At 41.9% G+C, this 14,217-nt stretch overlaps 1 protein-coding gene across 1 annotated transcript in view; it reads left to right on the plus strand.

Annotated features, from left to right (window-relative positions):
- The first annotated feature begins 5,458 nt into the window (after positions 1-5,458).
- LOC103382520 (potassium voltage-gated channel subfamily A member 1) overlaps positions 5,459-14,217 on the plus strand; it is a 14,683-nt gene continuing 5,924 nt past the window's right edge. The window contains exon 1 of the mRNA XM_008315340.3: positions 5,459-8,916. Coding sequence (XP_008313562.1) covers positions 5,837-7,591 — 1,755 coding nt within the window. The 5' untranslated portion in view covers positions 5,459-5,836 and the 3' untranslated portion in view covers positions 7,592-8,916. The remainder of the gene's footprint in view (positions 8,917-14,217) is intronic.

Genomic DNA, 14,217 nt, shown 5'->3' on the forward strand with positions numbered 1-14,217 from the left:
CAGGCGATTGCTACGGTGCGTTGCTATGGTAACCGCTGAACTAGTGAGAGGCGAGAGAGGCGGAGATGTCAAAAAGCGAGGGAGTAGGGGGGAAAGGTTGGAAAAATATTATGAGGACTATTTACAATAAAACAGGCAGATAAAATAGACGATATCTGAAGATGTCTCCAGAACAGAGACACACACAGGGGTAATTATATTTTCACATTTTCAATTTGAAACCAACAAATAACCACCCAGAGCTAAAAACTTCACCCAATTGTCAAATTAGCCACAGTCTATTTCAAGTGTGGATCAAAGCAACAAGGTGCTGAAAAGGTTTCCTAAGTTATTGAAGACAAAAAGAACAGGAAGCTAATGTCAGAAGACACGGTCAAGTAAGAATTAGCACGACGAGCTAAGGTTAGCAGAAAGCGCAGCAAAACAGTTGCCGGAAGAAAACCTGAAGTCAGATGTTAATTGTTAGGATTTAGTTAAAACGATTTTAATGAGGAAAAGATTAAGGAGAAGAAATTAACTTTTTTTTTTAAAAATTCACAAAGTTGAACCTTTTAGCTAGGAAACGATGGGCATGGCTAAATAAGCTAAAACAAAGCTAATCTTTAAGCAAGACGTTAACCAAATATACATATATATGTATATGTATACTGTTTATATGTATACTGTATATATGTACACTGTATATATGTATATACATATGGAAATATATATATGCAATTAACTCCACAGCGCCATCTATAGGTCCTTGGAGCTTCTATTATGAGTTTGAAAATGATGGCAGAGTTTGGAGCTGACCACAGATCAGTGACTTGCTCTATATTGTTTACATGATACAGTAGTGTGTGTGTGTGTGTGTGTGTGTGTGTGTGTGTGTGTGTGTGCACTCTCTTAATACCTCACTTCCCCCTAATGCCCTCCACTCCTAATACCGTCGTCTAAGAGAGAGAGAGAGAGAGAGAGACAGGGATGGACGCATCACACACACACACACACTCCTAATGAGGAGGTCAGGACGTGTCTGGGGATTTATCACCATCATCATCATCATCATCACCATCATCATCATCATCATCATCATCACCATCATCATCATCATCATCATCATCACACAGAGAGAGTGATGGGGCAACATCCCTCTGCTCAGAGGCACTCCTGACAACGTGGACGCATACTCTCCTCCTCCTCCACCACCACCTCCCCCTGGATCTCTGTCAGGTCATGCATGAAAGTGTCACAGTGTGTGTGTGTGTGTGTGTGTGTGTTGTAGGCGAACATGGTGAGGCTGCTGTTATTATTTCTCTCGAGGCTGTAATCCTCTCCTGCAGCCTTTGTTGAGTTATTGTGGCTGCATGTGTGTGTGAGTGTGTGTGTGTGTGTGTGTGTGTGAGTGTGTGTGTGTGTGTGTGTGTGTGAGTGTTTATCCTCACAGTGATTTTCTTTGTGTATCTGCTGCTTTTCCTGAGGCAGACACACTAAGAGGTGCTCTGATGGAGGAGGGGGGGAAGCCCTGTTCCAGTGGGTGTGTGTGTGTGTGTGTGTGTGGGCGTGTGTGTTTGTGTGTAATCAAGCTGCATGCAAAAAGCTGGAGGTGTGATTCGTGACCAGTGGAGGACGACAATTGGCCCACAGTTCTTCCAGCCGCAGTTATTTTCCAGTTCAGAGCACATTGAGCACACCCAAAACACACACACACACACATTCCTCAAATGCCACACACACACACACACACACACACACACACACACACACACACACACACACGTGTCACACTACAGTCCTTGTGGCTCCTCTCTCTTCTCACGGACAAAAAATCATTTCCCTCATAAACAGAAAAAGGCGTTTTTGTCTCCTCACTCCTCTTCTCTGACCATCACTGGTGAACAGAGCGCCACCCTGAGGTCAAACCCTTCTGACACTGAGTCACTGAGTTTCCTCTCAATACTTTCACACACTTTAGAATCTCACCCCTGTAAAACAGAAGGACACATTTATGCACAAAGCTAACAGTGTGTGTGTGTGTGTGTGAGAGAGAGAGAGAGAGAGAGAGAGAGAGAGAGAGAGGGGAATATTCCCACTCTATGGTACTCAGTCAGAGAGGGAAACTGTAACCATGACAACAGGTAACCATAACAACCAGCGTCCACAACAAGAGCAGATCAAAGAATTAAATCTGAGTCGTTACAGAGGCCGAGTTCAGAGCTGCTGTCGCTGCTAACTGTCGACATCATCTTCATCATCATCACCATCACCATCATCATCATCATAATCACTGTCATAATCATCATCATCGTCATCGTCATCATCATCATCACCATCGTCTTCATCATCATCATCACCGTCATCATCATCATCACCACCATCATCATCATCATCATCACCATCGTCTTCATCATCATCACCATCATCATCATCATCGTCATCATCATCATTATAATCATCATCATCTTTCGTCATCATATCTATGCGTGTCCTCGTCTCCAAATGCACTCATCCGAGTGTTAAACTTGTGTGTGTGTCCAAGTGTTAACCATATGTGTGTGTGTGTGTGTGTGTGTGTGTGTGTGTTTCTAGCTCAGAGAGTACGAAAAAAGACCCTGGGATTGAGTTAAAGATGTCTTGACAGCAGATGCCTCCATAATAAACAGACAGAAAGAGAGGATGACACGCGCGAGCCACGAAATCAGGGGGAAAAAAAAAAAAAAAATCACATCATGCGTGCCAGTCATTTAGAGTCACACTCTGTCAGCTTAAAAACCTCACACAGAAGCTGCTGAAATAGATGCGAGATGTGGCCTGGGACGGGATTTAAAATGGGAAACCGGGTCGAGGCAGCGTTTCCAGGGAGAGGACATGTCTCTCACCAGTGTGATTGGTGAGATTGTTAGGCAGAGTGTTTTTGAGCAGATGCTTGTGTGTAGGATGAGCAGCAGCAGCAGGAGGAGGAGGAGGAGGAGGAGGAGGAGGAAGAGGAGGAGGAGGAGGAAGCAGAGTTCAGCTTCGGCCCCTCTATGCATGAAAAAAACGAGTGCTCTCCTCTCTGGGGCCACTTCACGTCCTAGCTAAGTTAGCCGTTTAGTCAATATGCCCTCACTAGGGCTTTCAATCAATTAAAATTTTTCATCAGAATAATCACAGGATAGCAGTGGATTGATCATGATTGGTTAATCATGATTGATTGCATATGCTGCTCAGATGTGCTATATATGCTAGCATTACAATGCATTTCAAATTTGGAATCACAATCATCTCTGCAAATTATGTAAAGCAATTAACACACTATTTTCGACAACCCTAGTGGTCACATAGGGATCTGCAGGTTATGAACGAGTGGAAACCAGTGTTGTTAAAGTGCAGACAACCTGCTGGAGCTCAAGTCAAGTCAAATACATAAGGAACAAAAGCTAGCGGTGCCACAGATGCTAGCAGTCACAAGAAGATGCCCCAGTTTAGCTGCTGCAACTAGCTAAAGATGCTAATCATCAACAAACAGCTATGGTGGAGCCCACTAAGCTGAAGTGAACATGTGACCCACACAGACATTGATTGACATCTGGCTAACAGAGGCTAACAGAGGGCTGACAGACATAAACAACAGTGTTAAGGTCAGCGCTAAGTCAGATGCTAAGACAAAGCCAGAGTAGCGACGACGACATTGGTTAGTAAAGCTTTGGTCATGGTGAAACGGTAAGAGAATGTCATGGCTTGAAGCACTTCAGTCTCACGCCTCGATGCCTGTGAACTGAGTGTTTTTGCTGCTGGAGTTTTATTATTATTCAGTCTGAGGACAGAGCGCTAATCCAGAGGTGGTGGGGATGTACATGGTTCTTATCATGATGAGGCTGCAGCGATAGATAAGAAAACACAGGGGATATAAATATAGAGTGTGTGCTTTGTTTACCTAATCCACCCCAGGGCTGAGGAACTAACCTTTTAAATAGGTCACTTTCTCTGCTTTTAGCAACACTGCCCCCTCTTTGTTTATGTGTGCACGTGCATGTAACCTTTCACACGTGTTCCCTTTAAAATGTCCCTCAGTTGACAGCACCGCTTGGTCGTTTGGATTTTGACAAGATTTTATGAGTACTTTTGATGTACAGTTGTACTGCAGTGGGTAAAAATACTACAATAAAAATAATAACCTAAAACATGCAACATGAAAATAGTACTATATGTCACAAATATCACAAGTAAAAGTATGAAAAGTGTGAAAGAACAATCCATTACTAGACATTTGGGGAACAATTGCACAAAAGGAAAATTGTGCGGAACTGATGCAACAAGTGACCACTAGGGCGGCGCCATGATATGTCTCCTATAAAAAAAGTAAATGTGAATGCATTGTTTTTAGGGAGTCAAAAATGTGATTTGGCTCATTCACTTCAGGATGAATGATCCTGGGTTTTTTTAAACCTCAAACTTATAAGTGATTTTTTGAGAAATTTTTTATTAGCTATTGTCTATTTTATGTGTTTTTCTTGAATTCATTTTTTGTACCAGAAGTTTTGTTCTTGCCACAAGAATGAATGTTGATCGACTTTAAAATAAACAACTGACTCTTTAATTACTAATTACTAACTATCTTCTGTTGACAGGTGGTCAAGATATCGTCGATTTACCGGTTAAAGGTCAACGTATGGGTCAAAACCAGTTTCCTTGATTACTTGACTGTATGATCAACACAGCTGAGTCTTTAATTATTGTTAGGAGAGAAAGAGAGACTGAAATCAATGACATAAATCGATACGAAAAAATTCTCCAAACAAGTATTCAACCTGACAGAACCAAGAAAAACATCAAGTTTTGACGAGTTGTTGCCCTGAAGTGGGACAGAGGTGGCGCTGAAAACAACACAAAGACCTGATCTAGGATTCGATAGATAGCGTACAGATACGCTTTGTTTGTTATGTTTTTCTTTCTGAGTCTGTGAGTGAAGAGCAGCTGTGTCCAGAGTGGGACCTCGGGGCTGGACACAGAAGACACAAAGACGAGGAGCGGGGCCCTGAGTGGAGGAGTGCATGGACGTGATGAGATGGAAGTCCAGGTCTTTGTCCAGAGAACAGTCGCAGACAGTGGAGTGTGTCCAACAGAAAAGCACTTAGAGGATGTGACCTTACGTAAGACCCAGAGAGGGGGAGGACGGGGGGGAGGACAGGGGGCACTGTGGAGTTTTTTTTATATATAAACCAGCAACAGATTAACACATATATTCACTGTACTATTTATATTTGGAGGAACCTAGTTTTTCCTCTGTCATGAACTGATCCCAGATCAGCTCGTCTGTTCCTGAAGACTAGACTTCAGCCTTCTCAGGGTCGAGTCGTTACAAAAACAAAAAACCTGTTCCTGAAGACTAGACTTCAGCCTTTTCAGGGTCGAGTCCTTACAAAAAAAAAATATATATATCTCTGATGACAGAGATGGAGATGATCATTCTTCTCCTCCCTGGTTTAACCCCCAGTCCACAGCTCTTCCTCCCTCTCTCTCTCTCTCTCTCTCTGCCCATTCGTCTCTCTCCCTCCCTCATCCGGGTCCTCCAGCTCCTTCTCTTTCTGCTCTCTTTAATATCTACTTCATCCAGATCGTCGTCGGCTTCAGTCGCAACAACATCGTTTCCTTCATCATCGTTTTCATCATCGCGTTTGTTGTCAAATAAAGAGCGCGACAGAACAAACATCGACCTCAAGACGTTGGGTTTTTTTGTTTGTTTTTTTTGGCGTAAATCAAAAAAACTTTCTCCTACATTTTTTTGGACAGCTGGAGAATCTCGGAGGATGTTTGCGCTGCACATCAACAAGTCCGCGTCATTTCTCGCGCACTGACTTTGGATGGCTGCGCCATGGAGATAGCCTTGGTGAGTTTTGAGAACGGCGGTGCCAAAGGGAGCGCAGGTGGCGTCGGAGGAGGAGGAGGAGGAGGAGGAGGAGGAGGCAACAATGCCGAGGGGAGCTGCCGGAACGCGCTGGATGTTCCTCAGCCGGGCTTCGTCCAGGAGTACGGGACTAAAGAGCTGAACACCAAGGGGAGTCCGGCACAGAAGCTCCACGGAGGTGGAGGAGGAGGAGGAGGAGGTTCGTGGAAGATAAACGACATGAACAACACCTTCAGCTGCAGCGAGAACGCCATGGATGCGCTTTTACGCGCGGATCACAGCCCGCACCTGTTCGACGAGGACATGCTGGGCATCGACCTGGACACGGAGAGTAACGAGAGGGTGCTCATCAACATCGCCGGACTCAGGTATGAGACCCAACTGGGCACTTTGAACCAATTCCCAGACACTTTGCTCGGTGATCCAGCCAAGAGAATCAAGTACTTCGACCCGCTCCGCAACGAGTACTTCTTCGACCGCAACAGACCCAGCTTTGACGGGATTTTGTATTTTTACCAGTCAGGGGGGAAAATCAGGAGACCCGTGAACGTGTCCATTGATGTGTTTGCTGATGAGATCAGGTTTTATCAGTTGGGGGAGGAGGCCATGGAGAGGTTCAGGGAGGACGAAGGGTTCATCAAGGAGGAGGAGAAGCCTTTGCCTCAGAACGAGTTCCAGAAGCAGGTCTGGCTTATATTTGAGTATCCGGAGAGCTCCAGTCCTGCGAGAGGCATCGCCATAGTGTCTGTGATCGTCATCACTATATCCATCATCACCTTCTGCCTAGAGACTCTGCCGGAGTTCAGGGACGAGCGGGAGTTGCCGGTGACCATCCGGATGGACAACAATAGCAACAGCACCGTGCCTCGGCCGTCCCTCACCTTCACCGACCCCTTCTTCATCATAGAGACCACCTGTGTGATCTGGTTCACCTTTGAGCTCATCGTGCGCTTCTTCGCCTGTCCCAGCAAGTCAGAGTTCTCCAAGACCATCATGAACATCATCGACATCATGTCCATCATGCCTTACTTCATCACCGTGGGCACGGAGCTGGCGGAGCAGCAGGGTCAGGAGCACCAGAACGGCCAGCAGGCCATGTCCCTGGCCATCCTCAGGGTCATCCGCCTCGTGCGGGTCTTCCGCATCTTCAAGTTATCCAGACACTCCAAGGGTCTGCAGATCCTGGGTCAGACCTTAAAAGCAAGCATGCGGGAGCTGGGTCTCCTCATCTTCTTCCTCTTCATCGGCGTCATCCTCTTCTCCAGCGCCGTTTATTTTGCGGAAGCCGACGACCCAGAATCCCATTTCTCCAGCATCCCAGATGCGTTCTGGTGGGCTGTGGTCACAATGACAACCGTCGGCTACGGAGACATGAGGCCGGTGACGGTGGGCGGTAAAATCGTGGGCTCCCTGTGCGCCATCGCTGGCGTTCTGACTATTGCACTGCCGGTTCCGGTCATAGTATCAAACTTCAACTACTTCTACCACCGGGAGACGGACCAGGACCAGTCTTCTTTGAAGGATGAGCCCAACAGCGGCAGAGCTAGTCCAGAACTGAAGCGCAAGGGCAGCAAGTCCTCCAACAAGTCCCAGGATGTGGAGAACAATGACCCGACTGCAAGCGCAGAGGGCGAGAAGGCAAATCTGAAAGCCAACAGCAACATGGACTTCAAGAAATCCGTGTATGCGTTCTGTTTGGACGCACGAGAAACATACCTGTAGGGGGTGTAAGACTGCCTGGAGTAAAAACCCATGAATGGGCTTTAAAAAACTTTTTTTTTTGCACAAGTTGGCTGCCACGAAGGAGGAGCGACTCGTTAACGGTAACGAGGGTTGGTTTACAAAAAAAAAAAAAAAAGCAAATGATAATCTGCTTCACTCCGGTGAAACACATCCCTAAATCTGGGAGCTCGGAAGGAACAGTAGAACAGAAAGACCCTTTAATCTAGTGGAAAGGCACAAACACAGTATGGAGATGTGGTGAGGCATTAAAGGGGTATTTTGGCTTTTTTTTTTAAAGTGTGATATGCAGTACTGACATAGCAAAGAAATATTACAGAACTGTTTTGATAATCTTACAAATATTATTATTATTATTATTATTATTATAATTATCTACATTTTCCCATGTGGAACCTGAGGTTTGAACCACACCCACTCTCCTAAACCAAAGTCCACAGTGAAATCATCAGCACTTCTAGCTTGCGAAGAGCAAAATATTGTGATTTAATATTGGATAATTTTTTTTTTTTGCTACTTTTTTGGGACATTTAAACCAATTATTTCAAACTAAATTATCACAAAAAATATCAAATTTTCATATGGTAATCGGGGCTTTGAAGGGTTATTAATTTCACTGTGCCAATTTGTAAAATTGCTAATTTCCTAAATGGAGTTTGGTACCAGAGCATTTAATAGTAAAAAATAAAGCAGCAAATATGTCAGTGAGGTTTTACCCTTTTGGTAAAAAGAAAAGAAGAAAATTCCTAATTTTGGTAAGTTTTTTCTTTTTGACCATGTCAGTTTCTTACATAATCACTCTGGAGAAACTCTGAAAGATCCCTTTAAGCACGTACCACACATCCTCACAGACATACCAGTACTGTACTCTCCTGTACATATGAAGTACCCAACAGAACAGTGGTAGAACAAGAGCCTGTACACTGAGTCATGATGTTTACATGTACATACAGCTAGATGACAAAGACATTACTGAAAGAAGAAGAAGAAGACGGAGACGACGACGGAGACGTATATATTTTTAAGACGCAGACGCCTGTGTTCCCTCACTCAGGATCTGTCAAAGACTCAATTGGACTAGTTTTTTCCCCCCCATTTAAACAAGAGTGGATTATTTGCTCTTTGGACCTAGAGAGGAGATTTTCTGAACGACGATGAGCGTCGGGAGCAGCCTTCTTTGTTTTTGGATATACGTGCACATGTGACGGATCGAAAGCCAACACACGAGGACAGAGCAGAGGTCGTACGGAGAGAGAGGGAGGGAGAGAGAGAGAGAGAGAGAGAGAGAAGAAAGGCAGTGGCAGCAGGTCAGTGCTTGAAGTAACTCTAAAGTTTATCAGGAAATAAGGAGCCACTTTTTAGGGTCAGCGGTTCTTAAGAATAAACCTTAATCACTGTGTGAATCTCAACAGAATCAGGAAATAAGGAGCCACTTTTTAGGTTCTTAAGAATAAACCTTATTCACTGTGCGAATCTCAACAGGAGCTACTGTGACCACATTACAATGACACACAATGTCGTTTTTCACAGAAATATATATATATATATTTAACATATATATTTAAATAAAATGGACAATTTGAGATTTAAAAACTCAAAAATGCAAATGAATTAGTCGTGAGACCAATAATTGGTTTAACTCATAAATAGATGGACAGACTAGTGTTAGTGCATTTCTACTTCACTGTATTGTTTCTAACCTGTACTGAGCTCTAACAGCTGGTGCTGAAAGGACAGCTCCTCATGTGCAGACGACCAAACAAAACAGTGTTTGGTCGTGTCTGACATCTTTACTTGGAGGTTGATGGAACACAATCCTCGATAGAACTACAGAGTAATATACGTTATGTTATATATAACTATGTTGCTGTCGATATACACACCCCTGAAGGACTTTATAATCTGTTACAAAGAGGCTGATTTAGAAGCTGAATAATAATAAAAAAAAGAGCTAAGATTTATGGTTGGAAAAGTTGCCAGAAACTAGGAAAAACATGTTTATATAATGTTGCTTTTTAATTATGATAACTGAAAATATCCTCCTATATTGTGTTTACGTTGCCGTGTCACTCCGGCCTTGCCTTTTATAACAAATTAGCATTAAACTAAAGGAGTATTCACCACACACATTCACACCTGGGGTCATTAAAGACGGAACAGTTATTATACAGTTAAATCTCTAAGGTTTTTTTACACGACTGATGGCTATAAATGTTTAGGTTTGGTGAGGATGGAGGCCGTGATAAAAACTGAGGATTTGGTTGTTGAATGTAGCGACAGAGGAAAGATCAGGCAGAACAGAAGAGTTTGGACTTGACCCCTTTAGTGACAAGTTAGGAACCAACGCAGATTACACTGAGCTTTACTGTGTGTGTGTGTGTGTCTGTGTGTGTGTGTGTGTCTACTTCAAAGATCAATGCAGAGTGAAAAATCAGTTTGTTTTTTTCAGGTGTTGATTTAAAATCGAACTCTTTTAATCCCAGAGAAGGTGGTGTCCAACGATGACCTCTACTGAACTGCAGGTGACCAGTCGTGATTATAGATGAAGCTCAAGTGTAGTTCCTTATACAAACACTACGATAATCTGTCCATTTTATTCTCCCTGAAAAAACGTCTGTTTCCCTCTTTGCAGAAAAAAATTGGCCAAACCAAAATGTGACAAGCAAATGGGAAATAAATGTCATCCAACCAATTAGTTGATCAACCAAGTAATCACTATATATAAACGTACTGATTAATAAGACACCTTGATGTGACATCACAGTTTGGTCCGGAAAGAAATGTCACAAAACAGTTCGTCATTTTTTAACAAATGACAAAACGACACTTTATTGAAGTTCATAACATATATATGACATATATGTGATTTTATATGTCTATCTAAGAATATATATAAAGATATATATGTGAGTATATCTGTATATGTATGTATATATTTATAGACATTCATACATATATACATGAATACAAACATGTATATACACATATGTCATATAAACATGTACTGTATATATATATAAATACATACACACAGACACACAAATATATATATGTACTTTTTTTCTGTGTAAGAACACAAGTGCATGGACATGGGCTGGGTGTTAGCTTGTGCTAACTGCTAATTAATGTAAAATATCTTGAGGCGACTGAGCGACCCGAGCAGACAGTGATTGGGTCCGAACACAATTGCGTTCCAGCAGAAGTTGAACTTTGTTCCACTCTGCGTTTCCAGTTAAAAAATATATGGTTCGGCACCTGTTCAAAAAATGAGCCTAGTACACGTGTGTATTGGTACACAAATACAGGTACTGTAACGGCCCTGATACAGCATAGAGTATATGTGGTGGACGCTGCAGGACGACACTGCTCCACAGCCATTACCTCACACTGATGAATGACCATCTGGGTGCAGTGGACTGAGAGCTGACGGAGCCCCAACAGACTGAGTCTTTGATTTGTTTCAGCTGATTTCACCACGTAATTACAGCCTCCATCACCCTCTCTTCCTGTTTGCATCACGGAGAAAGATTTTTTAGAGCTAATGCCATCCATTAAATTTAATGAAACAACCTAGTACTGGAGCAGCAGCAGCGCTGGGCTTTATTAATATATTATTAGACAACAGATAAACAAACAAACAAACAAAACAACAGGTTCTCTTATTGAGTTGGCCGTAATCTTTAACTTTACCATTGGATGCTACTGTATATGCTAGCATATCGTACATCCCGGTTCTCAAACTGACAGTCTATGTTACATCTCTACACGTAAACGTTTAGCGTTTAGTCTAAATCAGCTACTGGGTGTTCAAGGTCTGACTCGAGGGCCAAAGGTGTCCATGGAAAAGGTTTCCTACGGCCCTCAGAGTAGAGGTTTGGATCTCTACTTTGATAAAGAGACTAAATGATTTGACAGCCTGGATGATCATCTGGTTTCACTGATTGGAGAAAAACAACAAAACAAAACAAAAGAATTACCCATCATGCCCTGGGCTCCTAGTCTCTGGCAGAAATCTGCAGTGAAGTGCCTGCTAGAAACCAATTAGAGGAGGCCGTCTGTCGTTGCCAGCAGATGGCCTCAGTGTTTGTCGAAGGTCAGATGTTAATTGTGCAGATTCATAAACTGAGGTTATTGTTGTTGTTGTAAACAGTCCAGAGAACCGGACGTTTAGACGCACTATCTGAGCTGAGCACAGATAAATACGAAGGAAATTCGTGTGTAAGCAGCGACAGACTGCCCCCTGCAGGTGACAAGTGTGTGGTTCCTCTAGGAATTGAACCCAGGACTAACTAATTTGTGTCCAGGTGATTATTTAACATGTATCTCTAAAAATAATGAACGAAAAAAGCTCAACATGTGACCATTACAGTAGATTTTTTTTAAAATATCAGTATTTCAAAATCAAAATAATTTCATGAAAACTACTTTTTGATTTATCAAATTGCAGACCTTTGAGCCAGCTCACAGCATGACTTAGCCTGGAGAAACTTGGCCCACGTGGAATAAAACCAAGTTTGCATGCGACGGGTGCTGCTGGATTCACACTGATTGACATCATTTTTTTTTTTTTTTTACAGCGAGAGCTGTTGGTGTATATCCATGACTAATCCAAACTGCTCTGTAATCTGGGGCCTCGTGCGGCCACGGCCAACATTCACAGAAATAAACACTCATGGATAAGATGCATCGTATTTACAGGCATTACCAGGCTTCTATTTTTACACCCCTCGTCAGAGTCTTTAATTTCAGGGGCGTCTTTTGTGCCGGGCGTAACATGGGAGCAACTCGGGAAATATAAGATCATGTAGAGTAGGAGCTGCTGCTGCTGCTGCTGCTGCTGATGATGATGATGATGAAGATGCTGGGCTAATTACGTTAGCGTCACCACACACTGCCGTCGACCATGATTACGACACTATTACAAAAGGACTGTCAGGAGCAAAAAGAAAACGAGGCAGGAAACACCTGATAATGTAGGGTTGCTGTTGTAGAATGCGAAACATTTCTCTGTTTTTTTTCAGCAAACCCCGAGGAGACAAAGAGAGGAAGTCAAACTCCTGTCTAAGGTTTCGACAAATGAAATAACCTGTACTGTGAAAGAGCAGGAGAAAAAGCCAAAAGCCATGGTGAAGTTACATAACTAACACTCACACAGTGTCATTCTCCTCAGCAACTCTCACTGACGATCTTGAATATTTGCTTAAAGCACGGCCGAGCGTGAAAAAAAACTGGAAGAGCGCAGCTGCGAAAGAATTTAATGACTGATTATAACGTAACTTCGTTCAAGGATCCAAAATGGTGTCGTAATATATATACATATGTATGTACATGCATATATATTTACACATACGTATATACATACATATATGTATATATATATATATACATATATGTATGTATATATGTATGTATATATATATATATAAACAAAATATATATAAGATAAAAAGCTTGCATGTAATTTTCTAGCCTGGAATCAATATAGTACATCTAAAAAACTGTCATAATATATATACATATGTATGTACATGCATATATATTTACACATACGTATATACATACATATATGTATATATATTATGACAGTTTTTTAGATGTACTATATTGATTCCAGGCTAGAAAATTACATGCAAGCTTTTTATTTTTTTGTATCTTTATATTTTAGATATATTATTAATATATATTTATATATGTATATATATATATATATATATATATATATATATATATATATATATATATATATATATATATATATATATATATATATATATATATATATATATATATATATGTGGCATAAATTTATAATAATTATATGGAATAACCTAAAAGTCTACTGTAATGGTCACGTGAAGATATGTTTTGGTAAATATATTTACCAGGGATCTGGGTTTTGGTAACCCCGCAGCATGTGTAAATAACCTGTGTATTGGATGTGTATCAGAGCAACACCAAGTGGACGGACAGTGGATTTATCAGATATACAGTGTGTGTCGTTTTGACCATGCGTTAATTTCAGTTGCCTATAACTACACCTAATGGTCTGGTGCTATTCTTAGCTGAGCGTCAAGGCAGTGATGTGTGATGTGTGGTAATGAAAGGATTTTAATGACGTGCTCCTCTGGCCCTGAGGTCGCTGACATGTGAACTGATGTAACCTGATGGTTCAGTCTGTGAGAAAAACAAACACTCATTCACTGAAGGGCTGTTAATACGAGTGTAAAGTTAATGAATCCTGTGATGGTTGAACCTCACTGACTCCAAACAGACATCCACCCCAGTGCTTGATGAAGAGAAGAAACGTACAAGGGCGCCGAGAAGCTCAGAAGATGATGAACTGGTCAGAATAAGGAACAGGAAGTAACGCAGATGACAGTTTATAGATGGATAAGGTGTCGAAAAGTAGCAGCAAAATGATGTTGGGTTTGAATACAGAGGCTGTGTCTAAGAGATAGAAGGCTGAGCTAGAGGTGATGGAGGTGGAGGTGGAGATATCCAAAACGATAGAAGGCTGAGCTAGAGGTGATGGAGATACCCAAAACGGACATAATCAGAGTGTGTTTTTTTTTTTTTTTTTTTTTCTTTAAATTTTTAATCACGCCTTA

This window comes from Cynoglossus semilaevis, chromosome 8, assembly GCF_000523025.1.
Source record: "Cynoglossus semilaevis isolate Cse_v1.0 chromosome 8, Cse_v1.0, whole genome shotgun sequence".
NCBI classification, from domain to species: domain Eukaryota; kingdom Metazoa; phylum Chordata; class Actinopteri; order Pleuronectiformes; family Cynoglossidae; genus Cynoglossus; species Cynoglossus semilaevis.